The sequence below is a fragment of the Dendrobates tinctorius genome, unplaced genomic scaffold (genome assembly GCF_039654945.1).
Source record: "Dendrobates tinctorius isolate UK_male_01 unplaced genomic scaffold, ASM3965494v1 ptg000228l, whole genome shotgun sequence".
Classification (NCBI taxonomy): domain Eukaryota; kingdom Metazoa; phylum Chordata; class Amphibia; order Anura; family Dendrobatidae; genus Dendrobates; species Dendrobates tinctorius.
The window spans coordinates 1292923-1320029 of record NW_027361895.1 but is presented as its reverse complement, the minus strand read 5'-3'; the positions used below and the strand labels follow the sequence as shown (position 1 = coordinate 1320029).

General features: G+C 42.2%; 1 protein-coding gene across 1 annotated transcript in view; it reads right to left on the bottom strand.

Annotated features, from left to right (window-relative positions):
- LOC141059513 (hepatic lectin-like) overlaps positions 1–13906 on the bottom strand; it is a 58110-nt gene extending 44204 nt beyond the window's left edge. Inside the window, exons 1-4 of the mRNA XM_073555681.1 lie at positions 13877–13906; positions 3779–3886; positions 2735–2797; positions 2118–2165 (exon numbers count right to left, since the gene is read on the bottom strand). Of these exons, the coding sequence (XP_073411782.1) occupies positions 2118–2165; positions 2735–2797; positions 3779–3886; positions 13877–13898 (241 nt within the window). The 5' untranslated portion in view covers positions 13899–13906. The remainder of the gene's footprint in view (positions 1–2117; positions 2166–2734; positions 2798–3778; positions 3887–13876) is intronic.
- Positions 13907–27107: the final 13201 nt, after the last annotated feature.

Here is a 27107-nt window from a genome sequence, read left to right as displayed (position 1 = left end):
CTCGGGGACTCCTCTCTCTTGAGTCCTGGCTCTCTATCCAAGTTGCTATTGTGCCTCAAGTCTTAGATGGGAGTAGGGCATTTACAGCCTCCTACTCCTCTGGTATTTGTTGTAGGACCGTTAGTATCTGTACAACCGTGGAGACCAGGCTTCAGTTCTTGCGCTCACTGTGAGGGAGCTCTCCTTTCCCAGCATAACCTCCAGCTTCTCTCTCGACATCTGCACACTTCACCCGCTGCAGACTGACTACTCCTTCCTCTTGGCCCTCAGAGAGCACTCCTCCCCTTAATCCCGGTTCAGAGTTCCCCCTGCTGGCCTGGAGTGGAACTGTGTTGCATGTATGGATTGACTGCGAGAGAGACCCATCATTGCCTCCAAGCCTGGCATTACCCTCCCCTGGAGGAAGGCAAAGCCACTGTGGCGACCATACTCCTGGGGGCGCCACACTAATACTCGGGTACTTGTAACGAGTAGCGAGTCCAATGTAAGTCTATGGGCTGTGTGTGTGTGGGGCTGTGCTGGCCTGTGTGGGACTGTGCTGGGCTGTGCGGGGACAGCGCCGGGTTGTGCAGGGAATGTGCCGGGCTGTGCGGGACTGTGCTGGGCTGTGCTGGGCTGTGCGGGGACTGTGCAGGGACTGTGCGGGGACTGTGCCGGGCTGTGCAGGGACTGTGCCGGGCTGTGCGGGGACTGTGCGGGGACTGTGTCGGGTTGTGCGTGACTGTGCAGGACTGTCCTGGGCTGTGCGGGGACTGTGTCGGGCTGTGCGGGGACTGTGCTGGGCTGTGCCAGACTGTGCCGGGCTGTGAGGGGACTGTGCCAGGCTGTGCGGGACTGTGCTCATCTGTGCGGGGACTGTGCGGGCTGTGCCGAATATTGCAAGGCAAGTAGTGAAATTTACTCTCCAGGATTCGAGTACCGTGAGTACCGCATTACTTGCCGAGTACCGAATCCTAACGAGTATACTCGCTCATCCCTAAGGATGACTGACTGTCACAAATTGACACACCTGTGACAGTTTGATGCACTAGTGTGAGCACATGAAGGTCTTGTAAATATGTTCACTACAATGAAAAACCTGCAGATAGGTTCCTTTTAAAGGAGAGTTACCTGGCCTTTTAAGAAAAATTAAAACAGCAGCAAATGTTATGAAAAAAATATGCTGTTCTCTAATCCCCCTCCAGTTCAGTGCATAGATCTCCAGTTGATCGCCGAGTCTCTGATTACAGGCAGCTGACACCAGACCACTGCAGTCAATCGGTGGCCTCCACAGTCATATGTCCTGTACTAATCAGCAAGTTAAGCAGTTATGCCTGTTGTACGCCATATGCCAGCTGTTTGGGATGAAGAGTTAATTTAAGAGGTGATTATTAGGTCTTTTTTTGTCAATTTTTTTTCACTTTAGGAGGTGTTTTTATGTTTTTTTTTCATAGGTCAAATAACAGCTTATAAAATAAAAACAAAAAAAAACTAATTCAACTTTGTGATAGACATGAATAATGAGCATTTTCGATAGTTGTCAGGACCCTCTTGTTCTAGTGTTATATACAACTCTGCCAAAAATTAAGAGACCACTTTCAACTGTTCAGTTTGTCTGATTTTTCTCTTTATAGGTATATTATTGAGGAAAATATAAATTGTTCTTTTAGTCTACAAACTTCTGACAACATGTCAATAAATATCGTATTTTTTTCTAACAAAGAAAAATGGTCAGAATTAAAAAAAAATCCCATTTCTTTCAGACCTCAAATAATGCAAAGAACACAAGTTCATAATCATTTAGAAACAACAATACTAATGTTTTAACTCAGGAAGAGTTCAGAAATCGATATTTTGTGGAATAACCATGATTTTTAAAAACAGCTTTCATGCGTCTTGGCATGTTTGCCACAAGTCTTTCACACTGCTTCTGGTGCAAAAATGTAAGCAGTTCTTCTTTGTTTGATGGTTTGTGACTATCCATCATCCTCTTGATTACATTCCAGAGGTTTTCAATGGGGTTAAGGTCTGGAGCATGGGCTTCCCATGACAGGGATTTGATGTGGTGGTCTCTTATTTGTTTCTAGAGCTGTATGTGACACTTTGATAATTCTCCCCTCTGTATGGTTCTTTCTTACTTTTTGCCTCGTGCTCTACAGTTTTCAGTTTTTCAACCAACGAATTAACTGCAAAAGATGAAATGAGCATGATCATGTTGTTAAGTGAAAAAATATGTTGAGTCACTTCTTTTACTCATTTTCTGTATGTGTTTTTTCCTTGTGAAGGCAAAAGGGGAATTAATCAATGCATTTGCACCAGTCCTTTAGCATAAAACATTAGCAAATTTTGATGCTCACCATTTTGTCAAAATTCGGCTATTTTTTGCACTTTGAATCGACATTTTCCAGGTGGGTGAAATCTGTGTGCCTTTATCCACTCAAATAAGGTTTAATCCAGATATAAGAATTTAAAAAGTTGAACAAAAAGACATAAACTCCCTCCAGTAGAGGCATGGTATCAAAAGTGGAAAAAAATGATCAAGCAAAGGGCATAAATTTGGCACAATGACAACACAGCCACAAGCAAAATTGCCGTAACAATTCAAGCTAAATGGTTGCTCCCAAAATTTGATGTACAAAAAATTAATAAAAGGATTAGAAAAACAAAAAAAATTGTAAGTATCTGGGCATAAATGATTCAAGAGCTATAAGACAATAACCTAGCACATTACCACAGGAGAACAATGGCATCTTACCAGTGATGTTCACTCTGGCCATGGCGTCCCTTCTGGACAGATCTCTCTGTTCTGCTTTGGAATCTGAGTAATGGAGACTAAATCAATAGAGTATAATGTGACCTTATCGGCTCCTGACAACTGGTGACATTGCTGCTTTTATTTTCTGACCTGTTTACTAAAAGATGTCATCTAATTGGCTACTTATGGTGTGACATTTTTCATAACATTACAAAGTTAGTATGGTTAGAAAAACACACGTGTCCATCAAGTTCTACCAGAGGGAAAGGAGAGGATGTAAAAAGGAAAAATATCTTTCCTGACCTCAAGGGGTGATCACACTTGATCAACATGTTTGGGAACCCATAATATAGCGATGTGAATAAAGTTATTTAAAGGGTTTTTCCAGGACCACTTTATCTTTTCTTTTACGATTGTTAACTACCTGCCTGTTCTACCCAGGGCCGGCACAATGCGGTCATCATTCGCTCCTACCGCCGTTTCCGCTGCTCCATGTCAACAGAGCAGCAATCTCACTTCTGAGCTGCTATGTCAATGAAATGTGACAGCCAACACCATGCTGATTGACAACCGGCTCCCAGTGTTGCCTGTCAATCAGCATGAAATGAGCAGAACAGAAGCTGAAGAGAAGTTGCTGAATCTCAGGTAGGTGCGGTGTGTTAGACCTCTCTGTGCCGGCAGAGATTGATGCAGGGCAGAACAGGCAGGTAGTTAGCAACTAATTCTTAGGCCAATAGTAGAAAAAAATTGCCGGAAACAGTCTTGGATAAAACCTTTAATGGAGAACAGCAAATCTGCTAAAATTTGAATTTGTCAAATTTCCCTGTGCCTCATTGTCTGCTGCTCCACACAGCCACCTCTGTTAGGAATGGGTCACCGAGGAGGAAAAAACAACAGAGTTACATCTCTAATATTACCCAAGTAGAGGGGTCACTGTACAACTAGCATATTCAGGCGTTGGAAAGTGTATAAATAAATACAAAAACATTCATCACAGATAATATATGGCTATGAATGGACAGAATGAACAAAAAAGTGACTAACTTTGATAATGAACAGTTACGAAGAGTGCAATAACCAAGATAAATAAAAGTGCCAGCAGTCCGTATGTGATGATCACCGGTCTTTTCTTAAAGTATGAGCTCATGCTTTCTGTAAAAAGAAAAGTGACAGGACATAAAAAGTGATAGGACATAAAAAGTGACAACACCAGGTGAACTTTGCCAGATACCACCCCAGTATCAGTGCAGTTAAAGCAACAATCACAAAATATCCTGGACATGATTGTGGCATAAATGTGTAGAAGACTAGCCAAGTATATTTACATTACTGATTTTATACAGCCAGGAACAAATTTGTCACACAAGTGTGTGGGACACATGCTGTCTTGTGGCAGGTATCTGCTGTGTTGAATTCTTTTTGGCTATTGTCAAGTGCTGAAGTCAAAACGTAGCTCATTCCAAATGACAGATCTACTGTACATTCCATCAATGAAAGCCCGATCAAGGTCATAGGGAGTGGCAGAGAATTATCTGTTGATTTTGTTGACCCTGAGAAAGCATCTGAGGAAGTGAAACATACAAGTGTTTCTCACAAAATTAGAATATCATCAAAAAGTTAACTTATTTCAGTTCTTCAATACAAAAAGTAAAACTCATGTATTATATAGAGTCATTACACACAGAGTGATCTATTTCAAGTGTTTATTTCTGTTAATGTTGATGATTATGGCTTACAGACAATGAAAACCCAAAAGTCACTATCTCAGTAAATTATAATAATTAATAAAAAACAACTGAAAAAGCTTCCTAAGCCTTTATGAAGGTCCATTAGTCTGTTTCAGTAGACTCTACAATCATGGGGAAGAACGGTGACTTGACAGATGTCCAGAAGGTCGTCATTGACATACTCCACAAGGAGGGTAAGCCACAAAAGGTCATTGCTAAAGAAGCTGGCTGTTCACACAGGACAGGACAGGACGTCCCGCTGTGTGCAATCTAAGTGTCACATGGTTTGTCAGTATATACACTTTACCTGTTCTGACAGGCCACAGAGGCTGCATCACCATTAACAAGAGGCACCACTAACCAAACAACACCATGAAGACCTCCAAACAAGTCAGGGGCAAAGTGGTTGAGTCAGGATTTGGAGAACAGAATGGGGAAGACCCCTGGAAGGAACTCTAACTCCGAGATCGCTGCTTAGAACCATGGTGTCACACTTTTCCTCCACTTTAAGGACTGACACCAAAACATACAAAATAAAAGAGAAATTGGAACATAGCTTACAAGAGAAAAAATGTTAAGAATCATTTTTTTCCAGTATAATGACTTGTATTTAGGGCAAAATTGAAAAAATATTTTAAAAATAATAATTTAAGTAAATCAAAATTCATTTTTTTATTAAAACAATGGAAATTTCTGTGCAATTTATGAAGGAAGCAAGAACTGTCAAAAAATGAAATGGAAGAGGTACTCATTCACACCGTGTATTAGAGATAAAGGAGGTCCTCATACATATTCTGTTCAAATTGTCATGTAGTGGTACTCCTAGACTCATAAAGGCTGTGCACTAAATGCAAAGCCTGCCAAAAACTACAAAGCAGGGTCATCCATACACCCTTGAAGTCACCAATTGGAGTGCCTCATAAAAAAATTAAGAAAGTGCAGTAGTGGCACGTCTACACTCACAAAGGCACTGCACACAGTGCAAAGCCATGAAGAAACTATGAGTATGGTCATCCAGTCATCCATAGACTCTTGAAGGCAACAACTGGCGGGCCGGATTCAAATATTGAAGTTTAAAAACACTTTAGGTGCTGCTGTCATCTAGTGGTGTGGAAAAGTTGGGGCTAATCCAAGCTTTATTCATTTTTTATCATAGTGAGGCTGTCAGCACCTTTTGTTGACAGGCAAAAGCGTCTGTCTGTTTTGACCACCCTTCAGCACTAAAAATCCGCTCAGACAAGACACTAGCGCCAGGTCAGAACAACACCTCTAAGGCATAGAGGGACAGCTCATGCTATGTGTCTAGCTTTGAGACTGAATAGCTGAAGGTCACAGAGGAATTGTTGATTTTGTTGGCCAGATATTGGTTGACCATCTTTAAAAACTTTTCACTCATTGTAAAAAAAATACCCAGTTTTCAGGGCCTGGACGCTGAGGGGGGTCATGAAATTGCCCTAGGCCTTTGACAGTGCCAGCTCCTGTTCCTCCTCCCCAGCCTCCACCTCCTCATTGTTACCCAATCTATGCTGAGCAGATCAGATGAGGTTGGATAGGGCATATTGAATTACAATGACATGGACACGTGAAAGGCCAGTGGCATACATAGAAATTACAAGTCCCCATTGCAAAAGTTCTAATTGGACCCCCTTCCATCTCCCCAAAAAAAGAGATATATACATATGTTTGGCGGTGTCATATCTCCCAACTGTTATAATGGAGAAGGACATGTATTGTGGCATGTACACAGTAATTATGTCCCTATTAAAACCCCTTAGGGTTCTCACAAGTCCTTTTATGGCCATTGTTGGGCATAATGCTCACAAAAATGACCCCACCCACAAATGCACTGAGTATTGTATTTCCACAGTGAATTCCCTAACAGTTTCAGCCCACAAGTACAGTGTGGTGACTCCACAGTGCCTGCAGCAAAGTATGATGTTCCTACAGTGACGATAACACAATATAATACCTCCACAGCATGTTACCCTTAAACTGTAGGATATCTACATAGCACATCTCTCAACACAGTATTATGTCCCCCACCCAGTATGATGTCACCACTCAGTATGATTGTTCCCACAGCCCCCACTCAGTTTCATGGCCCTCATAGCTAGCCCCATACTCTCTGTGAGGGTCCCTGCATAGTATAAGGGTCCCCACAGCTCCCCGACACAGAACAAGGGCCCCTCATGGCCCCAACTAACTAAAGCAACCCCTACAGCCCCCCAAATAGTATGATAGCACCACAGCAACCTGTTCAGTTTGATGGCCCCCACGGCCCGTCAGACAGTATGAATGCCCAACAACCCTTCACACAGTATAATGGTCCCTCACACAGTGAAATTGCCCCCACAGTCCCTCACACAGTATAATGACCACCACAACTCCCCATTCAGTATGATGGTCTCCACAGCCTCTGCACAGAAAGAGTGTCCAAACATAAAGAGGATCCCCACAGCAACATGATCAGCATGGAAGCTTAGACCCCCCCCCCACCCGCTATGACAGTTCCCACAGCCCTCCAATCAGCATGGGAGCCCCCACAGTCACACTCAGTATGATGGCCCCCACAGCTTCTCACACCATAAAATGATCCCCACAACCCCTCACGCAGTATAATAGCCCCCATATAGAATGATGGCCCCACACAATGAAGCGACCCCCACTGAGTATGGGATCCCCCAAAACAACACACTAAGGCTACTTTCACACTTGCGTTTTTTTGCTGCGCGTTTTTTGCGCACAGAAATGCATGAAAAAACGCATCATGCGTTTGTGTGCGGTTTTTTGCGGGTTTTGGTGCATTTTTTTAAAAAAACGCATGCTTTTTTTCGCATACGTGCGCATTACAATGCACACATATGCACACCCATAGACTTTAATGGGTGTTTTGCTGTAAAAAAACACATTGCGTGCGCATACGTTTTTGGGGGGCAAGTCGGACGCACAAAAATTGCAACAGGATGCATTTTGTGTGCCCGAGCACACACTGCAAAAAAACGCATGCGCATACAAACGCGTACGTGCGCATATGTATGCGCACATATGCACACCCATGTTAAAGTATAGGGGAAAAAACGCATTTTTTTTGCGCTAAAAAGCAGCACAAAAAAACGCAAGTGTGAAACCAGCCTTAAGATGATGGCCGGAAGTACAGTTGTGGCCAAAAGTATTGACACCGCTGCAATTCTGTCAGATAATACTCAGTTTCTTCCTGAAAATGATTGCAAACACAAATTCTTTGGTATTATTATCTTCATTTAATTTGTCTTAAATGAAAAAACACAAAAGAGAATGAAGCAAAAAGCAAAACATTGATCATTTCACACAAAACTCCAAAAATGGGCCAGACAAAAGTATTAGCACCCTCAGCCTAAGGCCGGAGTCACACTGGCTGCCGCCGGGACTCAGGAGCGGGGCTTGCGGCCGCATAGCAATACATGGAGCTGCACGCCCCGCTCCTGAGTCCCGGCGGCAGCGCCGTGTATTACCATGCGAAACTCGGCCGTTTAAATCGCCAGTGTGACTCCGGCCTTATACTTGGTTGCACAACCTTTAGCCAAGATAACTGCGACCAACCGCTTCCGGTAACCATCAATGAGTTTCTTACAATGCTCTGCTGGAATTTTAGACCATTCTTCTTTGGCAAACTGCTCCAGGTCCCTGTACAACTGTACCCACTCATTATGATGGCCCACCACAGACCCCTACATAGAAGGAGGACCCTCACAGCACACCACTCAGTATGATTGACCCCGATTTAGCATGGGAGCCCCCACAGTTCCCATCTCAGTTTGGGGACCCTCATAACCCCCATTCATTGTAATTGACCCACCAGCTCCCCACTTACCATTATGGACCACTCAGTATAAGGGTCCACACAGCTCTCCAGTCAATATGATGGCCCCCATAGCCGCTCATTTAGTATGATGCTCCCACAATTACTGACAATTCAGATAACACTACTCATCTCGCCCCATTCCCTCAACACTCTGCTTTAGTCTGTGCACTGTGAATACTGAGGAATTGAACTACAGGCACAATGTAGTGACATAATCGCACCTGCAGTGCACAAAATCTCAAGTTTTTAATACTTTTTAGGGAATCCTTTGGAGACAAAGACAGTTTTGTGATGCTTTCTGTGAGAACTTGTGAAGCTCCTAAAGTGAACCCGCAGGATCACGGCAACAAACCTCCCCCGGGTGAGCTAGCCTAGTGAGGACCGCTCCCTATACAGGGAGCATAAGAGGCAGGCCCAGGGGAGACTATCACCATGACGGCTGGTTCCAAGGGAAGATCAGTAGGAGACACAAGCAGAGGAGACTATGATTCTATGAGACAGAGCGGGATGTTTTGGGGCTGGAAGAAGAGACTGGAGACTGCAGGAAAGGACTTCAGTCAGTACAGAGGGGTAAGCAGAAGCGGACAACACAGAAGGTGAATGGTGATGCAGCTGGAGGCAGGCGAAGGCTGGAGCAGGCGTGCCCTAAAAGAGAACATAAAAGCAGCAAGGTGAAGGTACAGGAGAAAGTAGCACCACAGCGCAACAAAGAACAGGTAGCCAGGAGGCACAGAGATGCAGGGGAGAACAAGGACCTGAATCACAGACACAAATGATAATCAGGCATAGCCTACAGGAAGAGGCTGCCTGATATAGGTGGAGCAGGACTCCCAGGTCAGGGTCCTCCAGGAACATAGAGAACCCGAGATGCATGCGGCCGCAGGCTCAGCAGCACACGCGCACACGATGGGACCCTGGAGCCGGCTGCGAGACTGGAAGCAAGGACACAGGGTGGTACGCACCCACTCTGGAGGCATGCTAGGACGCCGCAGACAGGTAAGTATGACAGGACGCAGGGGGGAGTGGTGTGACGCTTTGCCAGGCCTTTACAGCAGCTGACTTCAGTTGTTGCTTGTTTGTGAGTCTTTCTGCCTTAAATTTTATCTTAAGAATGTGAAATATGTCCACAATGGGGTTGAGATCTGGTGATGACTCGGCCATTGCAGAATATTCAATTTCTTTGCCTTAACTCCTGAGTATGTTTTTGGTTATAATCTATCTGTACCATGAAGTGTTGTCCAATCAACCTTGCTTCATTTAGTTGAATCTGAGCTGAAAGTATAGCCCTGTACACTGCAGAATTCATCTGGCTGCTTTTGTCTTCAGTTACATCATCAATAAGCATTAGCACAGAGTTAAACAGCCCTGGCTCACATCGCAAACTCAACTTCTCCAGCGATGCTCTAGGAGTGCTGAATGCCTATGGCGAAAAACCCGCACACCAGAAGACTTCATCCACTTCAAATTTATGTTAAGAACCTATAACGCTGCCCTTCACCTCGCCAAACAGACCTACTTCACCACCCTGATCTCCTCACTAACCAACAACCCCAAGAAACTTTTTGACACTTTTCACTCCCTCCTCAGGCCAAAAGCACAAGCCCCTATCACAGACATTTGTGCTGATGACCTGGCCTCCCACTTTAAAGAAAAAATAGATAATATCCATCAGTAAATCTGCTCCCAACCACCAAGTGCTGTGACTCCCATCCCTACCTGCATCTCCCCTGGCTCACTTTCCACATTTGATCCCATCACAGAAGAAGAAGTCTCCAGACTCCTCTCTTCTTCTCGTCTGACTACATGCACTACCGACCCCATTCCCTCACATCTCCTCCAGTCTCTTTCTCCAGTCGTCACAACCCACCTAACTACAATCTTTAATCTCTCCCTCTCCTCGGGCATTTTCCCATCCTCCTTCAAACACGCCATCATTACGCCATTACTAAAGAAGCCCGCTCTCGACCCATCCTGCACAAACAACTACAGACCAGTCTCCAATCTCCCCCTCATCTCTAAACTTTTGGAGCACCTAGTTTACTCCCGCCTTACCCCTTACCTCTCCACTCACTCCCTTCTAGACCCTTCACAGTCTGGCTTCCGTGTCCTACATTTGACTGAAACTGCACTCATCAAAGTGACCAATGACCTTCTGACAGCAAAACATAATGGTGACCACTCTCTGCTCATTCTTCTTGACCTATCTGCAGCTTTCGATGCTGTTGACCACCATCTCCTAGTCTCTAGGCTCCAGTCACTACGCATTAAGGACACTGCTCTCTCCTGGTTCTCTTCCTATCTCTCTGATGACAGTGATGAGTGTAGGGAGTCAGAAAGTGTCTGAGGGTTAATGGCTTGTAGATTTCTGACTGTGTGGTAGGTAGGAGTGAGCTGGGGTGGGCGAGGATTTGTGAGCGTGAAGGAGAGAATGTTGTGGTCAGAGAGTGGAAGCGGTGAGTTATTTAGATGGGAGATTGAACAGAGCAGAAGACCAGATCAAGGGTATTACCGTCCTTGTGTGTCTCAAAGGTTGAAAGCTGTGAGAGGTCTAGAGAGGTGGTTAGTGATAGAAGCTGGGATGCAGATGTGGAAGTAGGGCTGTTAATGGGGATGTTGAATTCTCCCAGGATAAGGGTTGGAAGTTCTGAGGACATGAAGTGCGGAAGCCAGGCTGAAAAGTGGTCAAGGAAGTGGGTGGGTGAACCTGGGGGCCGGTATATGACCGCTACTCTGAGGGAGAGGGGATGGAAGAGCCTGATGGTGTGGACCTCAAAAGAAGGGAATAAGAGTGATGGAACTGGGGGGATGACCTGGAAAGTGCATTGTAGGGACAGGAGTATGCCGACTCCACCACCATGTCTGTTTGTGGGTCTCGGGGAGTGAGAGAATTGTAAGCCACCGTAGGAAATGGCAGCAGGAGAGACAGTGTCAGAATCCTGAATCCAGGTTTCAGTGAGGGCCAACAGATTAAGAGAGTTGTTCAGAAAGTAGTTGTGTAGGAAAGGAAGCTTGTTACAAGCAGACCGTGGATTCCAGAGGGCACAATTAAAATATGGAGATGAGGGAGTGCTAGTAATATTAATATTATTATGGTTTCGATATGAGGTAGGGTAGGGGTTGTGGACCAGGTTTGGGGGAGATGTCCCCTGAAATCAGTAGGAGTAGGAAGATAAAGAGCAAATAGTTGTTGGAATTGTGAGAAGTTTTTTCCTGCGATGTGTTTGGGCAACAAGGTGTTCCTTCATCATGGAAAGGACTCTGCGATCACCCACCACTATTGTCTTCTGTGGATATCCAGGTCTTTTTGAGCTCCCAAATTCATCATATGCGCTCTTTTATTTGCAGACTATATCAAACTGTTGATTTGGCCACTCCTAACATTTCTGCCATCTTTCTGATGTATTTCTTTTTTTTTCAGCCTAATGTTGCTCTGTTTCTCTTCCTTTGACCGCATATTGTGGGTTCACATCAAGGGCTTCCAAATACAAATGCCACACCTGGAATCAGATCAAGACCTTTTACCTGCTTAAATGATGATGGATTAATGAGGGAATAGCCCATTCAGCCCAATAAAGAGCTTTTGAGATAATTGACCAATTACTTTTGGTCCCTTTAAACCAATTACTTTTAGTCTCTTTAAACCAGTGCTCCGACTGTAAATATATTAACCCCTGAGATGGATTTATGCCGTGGGACGTGACTGAGCGCCGGACAGGTAATTATAGATTTGTTTTATTATTTTCCCTTTTTTTTTCAGAAGATCAATGGCTTCGCTAAAGGAATTACCAGTCTAAAAAGATTCTAAAAATGTGTGTGTTGTATTATTTCATTAAAATAATTTATTCTTATTGTGTGTGTGCTTATTTAACCCTTTGTTTACTGTAAGATTAGTAATGGATCGGTGTCTTATTGACACCTCTCCATTACTAATCCGGGCTCTTATAATAGAAAGGTGCCATTAACCACTTATTACCCCACTTGCCACTGCTACAGGGCAGTGGGAAGAACCAGGCAAAGCTCTAGATTAGGCACATCTAAGAGATGCGCCTTTTCTGGGCAGCTGGGGGCTGCTGTTTTTAGGCTGGGGGGCTAAGATCAATGGCCAATTACTAGCTTGAGAATATCAGCCCTCAGCTGTCGGCTTTAGTCAGGCTGGTTGTCAAAAATAGGGTGGACCCACGCCATTTTTTAAAATTATTTATTTAAACAATTTTAAAAAAGTGTGGGGACCCCTCTATTCTTCACAACCAACCTGGCTGAAGCTGACAGCTGAGGGTTGCAGCCCCCAGCTGTTAGTTTCGTCTGGTTGGTTGTAAAAAGGAGGGGGAACCCCACGTCAGGTTTTTATTCATTCTGCTCTCCTGCCGGCAGGGCAGGAGAGCAGAATGTCAGCTGCGGACAGCACCAGCCACCGGGAACAGCGCAACCAGCGTGCTCATGCTGTGAACTGGTATGTTAGGTACACAGCGGGTAACTAAGCGACATGCTCGCTTAATTACCCGATATTTACATTGGATACCAGCTCCCAGCGTCACTGATCGTTGGTCTCCCGCTGCCACACGCAGCGATGCGCGCTGGCCAGTGGGAGACCAACGATCAAAAAACGGCCCAGGACATTCCTGCACAATCAGCGATACCCGGGGGGGTCGGTCGCTGATGCCTGTCACACACAGCGATATCGCTGGGGAGATCGTTGTGACGTCACAAAATCAGCGATCTCGCTGTGTGTGATGGGGCCTTTAGGCTGTGTGCACACGATGCAGAATTCCTGCGGATCCGCAGTCTGATTTACAGTAGCATGTAAATCAATGGAAAAAAAAATCGCTGTGCAGACGCTGCGGATTTTTCTGCGCGGTTTTCCTGCGGTACAAAATCCGCAGCATGTCACTTCTTTTGTGCGGTGTTCCACCTCCCCAGTCTCAAAATCCGCAGTGGAAACTGCACAAAAACCGCAAGAAAACCGCATTAAAAATGGAAGAAATCCGCAGGAAAAACGCAGGTTATTTGACCTACGGATTTCTTCAATTCTGCGCAGAAAAATCCGCAGGGCTAAAAAGTCCGTCTGCACTCAGCCTGACTCTAAATAGGGTGTGAATACCCTCAAATTATAGCTGACAGTCTGCACTTTAAGCTCATATTGATTAAATAACTAGATCTTAAATATGTTTTGACAAACAGCTAAAATGCCAAAGCTAGTATCGCTATCCAAATATTGTTGCACCAAACTGTACAAGCGCTCTTTATTTTTTTGTCCTGTAAATGAATTAAGAAAAGACTAAAAAGAATTTAAAAACATCTTCTTAGAAAATATAAAAAAGAACAAAAAATAAATGTTTGAAATATCCCCATTTTCTAAATATAAAAATATAGAAATTTTAAAAAATCCATCAGTTTCACTACATATGAAAAAATTTGAACTATCAACATGTAAAACATATAAAATAATTTAGCCTGTTGGGTAAAAATAATTAGAAACATAAACAGTGTAAAAATAAATGAAGTAAATGTGATTACTCCCTACTCTCTACTTTCTACATGTATATCATGATGAGGGTGAGGAAATAACAGCCATACCCGATCTCAGCGTGTCCATCATCCTCTGACTCCGAGTCATGTATCTTAATAAAATGCTGACTACAGGCATTTACTGCTTTTATACTACAAGGAAATTGAATCAATAGGAAGTGATGAGGTACAAAGAATTTGCTGGAACACAAGAAAATAACCTTTTTTTTTCTTTTCATTGGAAGTCACGTAATTTCATATAACCTGCAAGACTGGCCGATTACTGGCCAACAGTATTTTATCTGGACCTTAGATGAATATCTCAGCGCTGTGCAGTGTGTACTGTCACTATCACATGATTCATCTGAAAGCGTAAGGCCTGTTTCACACTTCCGTTTTTGACCATCAGTCAAAATCCGCCGTTTTTGCAAAAAAAACGGATCCACCATTTTTTTGGGCGGATCCGTTTTTCCCCCATTGATTTGCATTACCGGCAGATCTTGACGGATGGCCATCCGTTGGGTCCGTTTTTTTGCGGATCCGTCAATTTTTTTGCGTCCGCCGAGATGCCTGGACGGACCATGCTACGTTTTGTGTGCTACAGGATCTGCATTTTTATAGTGCGCATGCCCGGAGGAATGAAGTCAGGCAGAAATTTAACCCTGAAATCATTTCTGGCGGACAGAAAAAATTCTCTCCCTCTCTCTCTCTCTCTTCTTCCTGGGCAGCGGTTCCTTTAAAATTTTTCATTCAGCGGATCCGTCAAAAAAAAACGGTCCGGTGGAATCCGTTCACATCAGTTAACAATGGATTTGCTTTCCGCCATTTTGGTGGATTTTAACTGACACAAAAAAACTGATGTGTGAAACAGGCCTTGGGTACCGTTACACATAACGATGTCCCAGCGATCCCACCAGCGATCCCACCAACGATCCGACGTGGATGGGATCGCTGGGACATTGTTAGCTGATCGCTGGTGAGCTGTCTCATAGACAGCCCCTCCAGCGATCAGGACCAGCGAGCACGCTGGTTACCAATGTAACCATCGGGTTTCTAAGGGCCGCGGGGCCCTTAGAAACCCAATGTTTACCCTAGATACCAGCGAGCTCTGCTATCTGCTACTCCGGTCTGTGCACCGCTCTGCCTCCACCTCCCGCCCTGCCTGCAGTGCACGCTGGTATGTAGGGTAAACATCGGGTTTCTAAGGGCCCCGCGGCCCTTAGAAACCCGATGTATACGTTGGTAACCGGCGTGCAGCGTCGCTCATCACTGGCTCCCGCTGCCACACGCAGTGATGCGCGCTGGCCATCAGGAGATCAGTGATGAAAAAACAGGCCAGGACGATCCAGCATGATTAGCGATACCCCGCGGGGGGCCGATCGCTGCTGGATGTCACACACAGCGATCTCGCTGGAGAGATCGCTGATGTGTCACAAAATGGGCCCTTTACTCCCATCTTTATAAGTGGGTTTTCTCCTACAGTGCTTGTAAATACCAGCAATTCTGCTATTTTCTGCTTATTATAATTTTCAGCTTCTTCTTGAGTTTTTTACACTTTTATTTTGTGTAAAGCTTGTTGCCTTAGAAGGGGTGAGCCTAGCCTCTCTGCTGCCTGAGGCGAATAGCAAAATGACGCCCCCCCGCACACACAAAGTAAATTTTTATATCTATATTGTAAAACTGAGTACAATAGTGGACATTTTGATTTAGATAAATAGTAAAAAAAAGGTGTCCAAACACAAGGATGTCAGCGGCATCACACGCACATACAAGAACAACTCAGCAGTATCCAGAACAAGGGTAATTAATGGCAATGGTAGGCCTGGCACAGGGCCAGACTGGGACAAAAATGCAGTCCTGCCACACAAATCCCACCAGCCCACAAACTATAACACTCCTCACCCCGATCAGTGAATTTTTGCTTTACTTTGTCATCCCCTCATCACTCTCTTGGTTATTTGAAGAGCTACATGTGAATGGCACCACAGTGCGCATGATTGACCACAGCTCCATTTACTTGGTGCTCTTCAAAGCTATGTTTCCCAAGATCATTGGGGTCCCAGCGGTCAGATCCACAACAAACAGAAAGTCATCCCCTATCCCCACACAATGCTCCATACAGTATTATGGTCCCCATATAATGCTCTATACTGTATATTGGGCCCCATATATTACTTCATACAGCATAATGGACCCCATGTCATTCTTCTCCCCAAACCCCGCTGCTCTGGTCTCCTCAGTGTATTCTGATCCTCTGCACTGCTTGGCACAGGGACATCATTACCTTTATGTATATAATTGTCCACTTGGACTGATAGTAATAGTGATTTGTTTGTACCCTGTTATCTGGGGCTGGCCCACTTTATGGGGGTACGCAGGGCATATGATTATACACCAGTAAAAAGTATGAAAGGCTCAATGTGACCAGTGACACCTAGTTTCCTACCCCTCTTATTCTACCAGTACTGTGGGCACACTGACTAGTACTGAGGAAAAGAAAGAAAGAAAGAACAGAGAGAGAAAAGAAAACAGAGAGCGAAAGAAAGAAAGAAAGAAGAGTGAGAGAGAAAGAAAGTGGGGAAAGAAACAAAGAACAGAGAGAGAAAGAAAGAAGAAAGAAAGAAGAGAAAGAGAGAAAGAAAGAAAGAGGGGAAATAAAGAAAGAACAGAGAGAGAGAAAGAAAGGGGACAAAAAAAGGAACAGCGAGAGAGAAAAAAGAAAGAGGGGAAAGAAAGAACAGAGAGGGAGGGAGAGAGAAAGAGGGGAAAGATAAAGAAAAAGAAAGAGGGGAAAGAAAGAACAGAGAGAGAAAGAAAGAAAGAAAGAAAGAAAGAAAGAAAGACGAAGGGGAAAGAAAGTAACAACAGAGAGAAAGAAACAAAGGGGAAAGAAAGAAAGAAAGAACAGATAGAGAGAGAAAGAGGGGGCAGATAAAAAGAACAGAGAGAGACAGAAAAAAAAGAAAGAGGGGAAAGAAAGAACAGACAGGGAGAGAGAAAGAAAGAGGGGGAAGAAAGAACAGAGAGAGAAAGAAAGAGAGGAAAGAAAGAACAGAGAGAAAGAAAGAGAAATAAAGAAAGAACACAGAGAGAGAGAGAAAGAACAGAGAGAGAGAGAGAAAGAACAAAGAGAGAGAGAAAGAAAAAAAGAAAGATTAGAGAAAGAAAGAACAGAGAGAGAAAGAAAGAAAGATTCTATAAAGATACTATAGCAGCCCAGCTCCCATTGTAGTGCGTACCTGAGCCTCCCAATGCAGGACATATCATGATCCACTCACATGGCCAGCATCCCTGAGTCCAAGGCAATCCCACTGTCCATGCTGTCCGAGGACACGATGATGGATCTCAAGCATTCCCTGAAGTGCCTCCATGGTTCCGTCACAATCTCCTCCCGAAATTCCCTCATTTCCAGTCAGCTTCTAGCATGTCACTTCCAGTGGAACGTCATGTGCGAATTTTAAAGTGCTCCTCGGGGTTCTGCCATGTACCCCTGTGTCCGTGGGAAAAGTAAGCTCCCGGCCGGGGCAGACTCTCTCTCAAAATCAGTACTGTTCCGCTGGGAGGTAAGGATGCTCCCCACCATACACCTTGTACATGTATGGCTCCGCACACCTCATACACACATGGTTCCGCTTTTTACGCCTCTCACACACGGCTCCACTCAGTACACACGGCTCCACCTAAACCTCGTACACATGCGGCTCTGCTCTGTACACCTTTTACACACGTGGCCACGCTCTGTACACCTTGTACACACATTGCTCCATGCCTTAAACCTTGTACACATGCGGCATTGCTCCATACACTTCGTACACACGTGGTTCCACTCCATACACATGTGGCTCCACTCCGTACACACATTGCTCTGCTTCGCTCCATACACACGGCTCTGCTCCACACACACACGGCTCAGCTCCGTACACTTTGTACACACAGGGCTCCATTTAATATGCCCCATACACACACAGCTCCACTACATACAACCCTTACACACGCGGCTCCACTCTGTACACCCCGTACACGCGCGGCTCCACTCTGTACACCTCGCACACACACGGCTCCACTCAGAACACACATGGCTCCACTCCGTAAACCTCGTACACATGCGGCTCTGCTCTGTACACCTTTTACACACGGCTCCACTCCGTAAACCTTGTACACATGCAGCTTTGCTCCATACACCTCGCACACACATGGCTCCACTCCATACACACACGGCTCCACTCCGTACACCCCATACACACGCTGCTCTGCTCCGTACAGATGCGGCTCCACTCAGTGCACACATGGCTCCACTCCTTACACCTCGCACACTGTTAAATATTAATAATTCGTTAAATATTTCTTATTACACCCAGTTCTGTAGATTGCTTTAGCTTACACGACATAGGCTATTTTTAAGCTTGGCTCATGGTAGAAAGACAGCTCCATATATGTAGAGACCACGTGCTTTAGGAGACGTATATAATTCATGGCTAACTGTAGAGGTCGCTCTTCTTCCCTCACCATCATGAGAGACAGACATGAAGATGTCTTCTGTGCTGGGCCATGACATGACATAACAGCTGGTATGTTACTTTAGTACGAAGAAGCCTAAGAGAGACAGACACCATTTGCTATTCAGGATCTCGGGGAGAAGAAGAATACATGCTGCTTTGCTATGAACAATGGACAATCTCTCTTTCACTTATTTTTATTCACCTGTTTTTCTGTAATAACCTTTCTTTGATGGAAGAATCCAAATAAACCACTATATTTTTATCTGGTAACTAGTCCTAAGTATTTTACATTGGAGAGCCAGCCAGATCTGACTTTTTGTGTTTTTTTGTGGATTTCCCTCCACTTGCCCACAAGGGGGATTGGACTTTGCTAACGTCAAATCATATGTGCAAGTTATCGGGAATTCCACTATTCACAAGAATCAGACGGAACCTAGACGTGAGGACTAAGAAGTACCAGATAGATTGAGAAGTACTACAAGTGCCAAAAGTACCAGACGTAAGCCAGACGTGTGAAGACAACAGGAACCCAGCGTTGTCCATCAAAGGAACAAGCTGAGACATTTCAAGGTAAGATAAAATGGATGTCATTAATTGTCTTGCTAAGCAGAGTAAATTGAAATTTAAGTCTGTAGACAATTCTAATTCAGAAGTTTTATGGCTAAGTTTATATGCCGAGTGTGAACTCGAGAATCAGAGGTTAGATTCTAAGTTTTTCAATAGAGAAAGAGAGAGATTAAAAAATATTCTACAGATGGTAGATATATTTCATAGATCTGTGTCAGAGAAATCCAAAAATGATTGTTGTGATGTTCTCGAGATTGACTGTAATCAAGTGTCTGTAGCGGCCATTGAAGGTGACCTTGCAGACGTGGAACAAGATGGAGAAGTAGGAGGAGACTTCAGAACTGACGTAGAGGACGTACAAGGGAAAGACGTACCACTAAAAATAGACGACTCACAGGCCCAAACCCGAAGGAAAGTAAGAAAAACTCTGCTTAGGATATGCGAAATAATACCCGTATATGACAACAAAATGCATGTTTGTAGAAACTCTGAGGTTTTTGAAAGTTGTGTTGACAAATTTGATTTATCTAACGAGGAGAGGAATCAGTTGTTCAAAATGTGGATCCCTGTAACCTTTTCCAGGAGGTTATCTTTAAAGTTATCTGGTGAAACACATGAGAATTTAACTGATGAGGACAGATTAAAAATTCTCATTTTTTGTTCATCAAATGAAAATCATCCAGATATTGATATTCTTCAAAAATTAAGGATTGGTCGGAAGGAATGTATTTTTACGTTCATGTCCATATATGAACGTTTGTATAGAATGCTGAGTGAGAATGTCAAAACACCGTCCCTCATAAGGAGTTTTGTAAGCAAATTTTGGTTTTTAAATCCTGCATCTCGTGTTATTGCGTCACAAAAAGATTCTTTGTTTGAATGTGCACAATCCCTTGATTTTGCCAGAAAACACGAGAATCGTGAAAGGAAAGTAAATTGTGCTAATTTTGTGAAGACAGTCAGAGTAAAATCTTATCAGAAGCCTGCATTAGCAAAACCTTCTAAAATGAGTTTTCCTCAAAATCAACAAATATATGAAGAACAAAGGAAATCACATGTTTGTTACAAGCCCTATGGAATGATGCAAAAGATCACCGAAAAGACACAAATTGAGTTAAGAAAAATGATGAGTTCTGATCTTCTTCCTGTAACAAAGATGGCCGAATTTGACAGACAGAAACAGGTGGTGAGTGACATCATGGCCTGTAAACTGAATACTCTGCTCCAAGAATCTATCAGCTTTAAAATGGCAAGAACCTTTCAGGATATTTTTTGCAGAGAAATAAGTATGGGTGTAGGAATTGGCTAGGAAAAAAGTAATATATATTGTGTAACAGTGTTATACAATTAGTGAGTTATATGTAATTATTTTATAGAGTATAATCCTGTAGTTTTATAGTTTGTGGATATATACATATTCATACAGTATATGCAGAGTGTTTGTAGAAGTAGAAATAGTAGAACTGTATTTTTTAATGAAAATTAAAATCTACATCAGTAATAATATTTAGAATTATGAATATGATATTAACCTTATTTTTTTATGCTTCCTTAGAATTTTCATTTCAAAGCAGGACTTAATCGGGAAAAATTCTCTTACAAGGATTTATGTCTTTATTTACACAGGAAGTTGCAATAATTGCATGATATATATATCTAACCCTTAAAAGGAAATAACTAATTGCATTTTTTAATGTGTTCTGTGTGTGTGCTTTCCTGCATGGCTTGAATGACAACCTCAACAGGTGAAAATTTCAACTTTGTTCTAATAATACCAGTATACTATGTCCCTGTTCTTAGGAAAAGAATTTTTAAGGGGGTCTCAACTTTTGCAAACCAATGGAATTTTTTTCTAGGCCTAAATGTCAAGTATAGCTATACATATACATATATTTATGTCATGTGGGGAATATTCAAAGAAATATTAAGGCTAAATTTAAATAGTTTACAATGCATTGATAATTAGGATAATTTGGGTTAAAATACGTGTATTCATCACACCTTCGTATGTGAGGTATTTGGTTTAAACTTAATATGTGTCACAGTCTTAGTGACAGTGACTGAGTGTATGAGCAGCTGCTGAGCGAGTAATGTGATACGTTTGTGAGGCCTCAGGATCCTGAATGCATGAGAGAAAGAAAAAAAAAAACCCCAAAAGCTTTTATCTTTAGGAGAAATATGCAGATCAGTTAAATTATTAGAATATTAAGATACATAATGAAATATTATCTATACAACATATATTTCTATAGTAATTATTATTTCTTGATTTAGTTAATAGTGGATAAGTGCAATCGCACATCAAAATGGTTTATGCAAATTAATTTTTCCAAAGGATAATTTTATGATATTCAAATTAATTTTGATGGTTACACATCTTCAGACAAATAATGGTATAAGCAAGTATAAATTCACATAATTTATACATTAATTATTTTTAATTTTGGTTTTGATAAATGAATTATTTCATAGAACAATATTTTTTGGTATTAAGGGGGAAAATATGTTTTTGATCCTGACTACATCATCACATTTGATTAATACCCTCTTCTTCACACATTTTAATAGGAAAAAATATTAATAAGGTACAATGGTATAAGTATTGGGTATAATAACAAGTATTATAAAGAGTCATTTCTTTACACTAAGAGGAATTACATGCAAAGTTGCATAATTTGAATATTTTGGTAACACAAGTTTATGACAATTATGAAATAATCCAGATCATGGAAATATTAAGGGTATATGTTACTGAAGACATAACTACTCTGCATCAACATAAAGGTCTTATTCTTATTCTTATTTTTATTCTTATTTTTCATTATTTTTAATTCTTTCACCAATATTTAGTAAAGTAATATCTACTGAGAATATTGCTTCATTAAATATAGCAATTATATGGTTCTATTACTAAGGAAATGTTTCACTTCTGAGTTATATGCAACAATTCTTTTATTCATTCATTCGCTCACTCATATATTCTTATTTTGGTTCATGGCTATACATTCCTACATATTATTAGTATAATAAATATATTCCTTATTAATAAAGATGAAAACACTGGTTACATAAAACACAGTGACACCTATGGGTTGAAAAAGGTAATTACACCTATGACATAAAAATGTTCTATCACATGAAAAAAATATGGATAATAATGTATTATCACTTATTATTGGTTTATTATTTCAAATATTGAAATCCATATATGGTACAAATTCTGATAATAATTATACGGATATTACTGATTGCTATGGTACGCTGTGATATTATAGGATAGGAAAATTACCAGATTTGGTATAGACTAGGGAATGAAGACTTCAAGCAAGATACTGAAATTACGTTAATAAAGACTTTTCATTAGTGTTGAGCATTCCGATACCGCAAGTATCGGGTATCGGCCGATACTTGCTGTATCGGAATTCCGATACCGACTTCCGATATTTTTTCAATATCGGAATTCGGCATCGGAATCGGAAGTTCAGTTGATTGACGGCCTGACGTCATCATGATGCGCGGTGTGTGCGCATCATGATGCGCCGTCATTTCGGGCCTTCCGGGGGTCTCTGCCGGCCTGCCGGGGGGCTGTGCCGGCCTGCCGGGGGGCTGTGTGGACTGCCCGGGGTCTCTGCCGGCCTGCCGGGGGGCTGTGCCGGCCTGCCGGGGGGCTGTGCACCCTGTGGGGGTCTGTACCGGCCTGCCGGGGGGCTGTGCCGGCCTGCCGGGGGGCTGTGCTGATGTCCGGGGGTCTGTGCAAGCATCGTCCGATGGGACTACAAGTCCCATCGGGCGATGCCTGCTACCATGACAGTGATTGACACATTAGCCAATGATGGGACAGTAGTAGTCCCATCATCCGGCTAATGTGTTAAATGTTAAAAAAAAAAAAAAAAAAAAAAAATACTACATACATACTACATGCTACATACATACTACATATATACTACATACATACTACATACATACTACATACATACTACATGCATGCTACATACATACTACATATATACTACATACATACTACATACATACTGCATGCTACATACATACTACATACATACTACATACATACTACATGCATGCTACATATATACTACATGCTACATACATACCACATACATACTACATGCATGCTACATATATACTACATGCATGCTACATACATACTACATATATACTACATGCATGCTACATACATACTACATGCTACATGCATGCTACATACATACTACATACATGCTACATATATACTACATACATACTACATATATACTACATACATGCTACATATATACTACATACATACTACATATATACTACATACATGCTACATACATACTACATGCATGCTACATATATACTACATGCTACATACATACCACATACATACTACATACATGCTACATATATACTACATGCATGCTACATACATACTACATATATACTACATGCATGCTACATACATACTACATGCTACATGCATGCTACATACATACTACATGCTACATACATACCACATATATACTACATACATACAATACATTCATACAATACATACATAGACATACAGTACATATAACATAGAGTAACATACTTACCAATACTTGTCACATTGTTCCCCGAAGCCATTGTCTTTCCGGAATAAATATTAACATAACAAACCACAAAAATACTCACCCACGATCCGAAGCAGTCCACGAGTGTGTCCCACGACGATCTTGGGTAGAGAACTGCAGCATCAGATGATGCTGCCGTTCTCTACGGGCTGCAGGAATCCAATGACGGAAGGTAGGTATCCTTCCGCACTGTATTCCTCCGCCACTTAAAAAAAAAAAAGTCCCTAGTCTCACTTTATGCCATTGCTGTGTGGGAAATTCCCACACAGCAATGGCATAAAGTGAGACTAGGGACTTTTTTTTTTTTTAAGTGGCGGAGGAATACAGTGCGGAAGGATACCTACCTTCCGTCATTGGATTCCTGCAGCCCGTAGAGAACGGCAGCATCAGCTGATGCTGCAGTTCTCTACCCAAGATCGTCGTGGGACACACTCGTGGACTGCTTCGGATCGTGGGTGAGTATTTTTGTGGTTTGTTATGTTAATATTTATTCCGTAGACGACAATGGCTTCGGGGAACAATGTGACAAGTATTGGTAAGTATGTTACTCTATGTTATATGTACTGTATGTCTATGTATGTATTGTATGAATGTATTGTATGTATGTAGTATATATGTGGTATGTATGTAGCATGTAGTATGTATGTAGCATGCATGTAGCATGTAGTATGTATGTAGCATGCATGTAGCATGTATGTAGCATGCATGTAGTATATATGTAGTATGTATGTAGCATGCATGTAGTATATATGTAGCATGCATGTAGTATGTATGTGGTATGTATGTAGTATATATGTAGTATGTATGTAGTATATATGTAGCATGTATGTAGTATGTATGTAGCATGCATGTAGCATGTAGTATGTATGTAGCATGCATGTAGTATATATGTAGTATGTATGTAGCATGCATGTAGTATATATGTAGTATGTATGTAGTATATATGTAGCATGTATGTAGTATATATGTAGCATGCATGTAGCATGTAGTATGTATGTAGCATGCATGTAGTATATATGTAGTATGTATGTAGCATGCATGTAGTATATATGTAGCATGCATGTAGTATATATGTAGTATGTATGTAGTATATATGTAGCATGTATGTAGTATGTATGTAGCATGCATGTAGCATGTAGTATGTATGTAGCATGCATGTAGTATATATGTAGTATGTATGTAGCATGCATGTAGTATATATGTAGCATGCATGTAGTATATATGTAGTATGTATGTAGTATATATGTAGCATGTATGTAGTATATATGTAGCATGCATGTAGCATGTAGTATGTATGTAGCATGCATGTAGTATATATGTAGTATGTATGTAGCATGCATGTAGTATATATGTAGCATGCATGTAGTATATATGTAGTATGTATGTAGTATATATGTAGCATGTATGTAGTATGTATGTAGCATGCATGTAGCATGTAGTATGTATGTAGCATGCATGTAGTATATATGTAGTATGTATGTAGCATGCATGTAGTATATATGTAGTATGTATCATGTAGTATGTATGTAGCATGCATGTAGTATATATGTAGCATGCATGTAGTATATATGTAGTATGTATGTTGCATGTAGTATGAATGTAGCATGTATGTAGTATGTAGTATGAATGTAGCATGTAATTTTTTTTTTTTTTTTTTTTTTTACATTTAACACATTAGCCGGATGATGGGACTACTACTGTCCCATCATTGGCTAATGTGTCAATCACTGTCATGGTAGCAGGCATCGCCAGATGGGACTTGTAGTCCCATCGGACGATGCCTGCACAGACCCCCGGAGCCTGCACAGACCACCGGCAGGCCGGCACAGCCCCCCGGCAGGCCGGCACAGCCCCCCGGCAGGCCGGCACAGCCCCCCGGAGCCTGCACAGACCACCGGCAGGCCGGCACAGACCACCGGAGCCTGCACAGACCCCCTGGCAGGCCGGCACAGCCCCCCGGCAGGCCGGCACAGCCCCCCGGCAGGCCGGCACAGCCCCCCGGAGCCTGCACAGACCACCGGCAGGCCGACACAGACCACCGGAGCCTGCACAGACCCCCTGGCAGGCCGGCACAGCCCCCCGAAAGGCCCGTACAGACCCCAGAGAGGCTGTACAAGGGCAGGAAAGGGTTTTTCTTATTCCGATACCGGAAGTCCCATAGACTTGAATGGGACTTCCGGTATCGGAATCGGCGATACCGATACTTTTTTTAAAGATCGGCCGATACCATCCGATACGATACTTTGAAGTATCGGATGGTATCGCTCAACTCTACTTTTCATATTAAAATTGATTCTTATCAGTTGCAAGAAGAAGAATGCCGCGATCCAGAAGTTCCAGAAGGTAACAAAGCTATGACTTCTGAGAAATGAACTGTGATAATTACAAGTGCAGTATCCACCACTGACAGTCACAAGTGCAGTATCCACCACTGACAGTCACGATTAAAGTGTCTAACCTGACAACCAGAGGACGATGATCCTATGATGCTGAGATGAACTGTGTTATCACGTACTTATCAAGTTCCAGAGGTTTTCAATCACCTGAAAAGCTTCAATGAAATCTGGTGAACAATGAAGGTAATTAACCCTGACATATGTCCTGTGCATTAGGACAAGGACTGGTTATGGTGCTATGTTTAGCAAGGAAGAGTCATTTTAACCCTTGCTTTGCTGACCAAAGACGTCACACCTGTTCAAAGACCAGTGCCGATGGAGGATTCCAGAATATCCAAGGCGAGCCAATGTAAGCCCAGGTTTTTAAAGGTGACACTGCACAGATATTAAAGCTGCATAGACTTTGTTTTCGTATTAACATTTGAATTTATGGACTTTGATTTGATACATAACACGATTTCTACAACATCTATATGCTAGAGAAAAACTGTGTTTTTAAAAGAACCAAGAAGAAGACAGAAGACATCAAAATGAAGACCAGATGACATCAGATGATGATGACTGGACCTGAGATGCTTCAATTTAGATTTAGGGAAGTATAATTCTACATATTTTATATGAATATTGTTCACGGCTTATCATAACATGAATTCACATCAATTATGTCATTGAGTACTTATAACGGTAATCTGATGTTATTGATATTAAATTATTTTGTCAAAGAAGAAGAAAAGAAGAAAAAGATCTTGTTATATTTGAGGGTTCCAATTAATGTCTGTCTCCCTCAAAAGGGGGAATTGTTAAATATTAATAATTCGTTAAATATTTCTTATTACACCCAGTTCTGTAGATTGCTTTAGCTTACACGACATAGGCTATTATTAAGCTTGGCTCATGGTAGAAAGACAGCTCCATATATGTAGAGACCACGTGCTTTAGGAGACGTATATAATTCATGGCTAACTGTAGAGGTCGCTCTTCTTCCCTCACCATCATGAGAGACAGACACGAAGATGTCTTCTGTGCTGGGCCATGACATGACATAACAGCTGGTATGTTACTTTAGTACGAAGAAGCCTAAGAGAGACAGACGCCATTTGCTATTCAGGATCTCGGGGAGAAGAAGAATACATGCTGCTTTGCTATGAACAATGGACAATCTCTCTTTCACTTATTTTTATTCACCTGTTTTTCTGTAATAACCTTTCTTTGATGGAAGAAT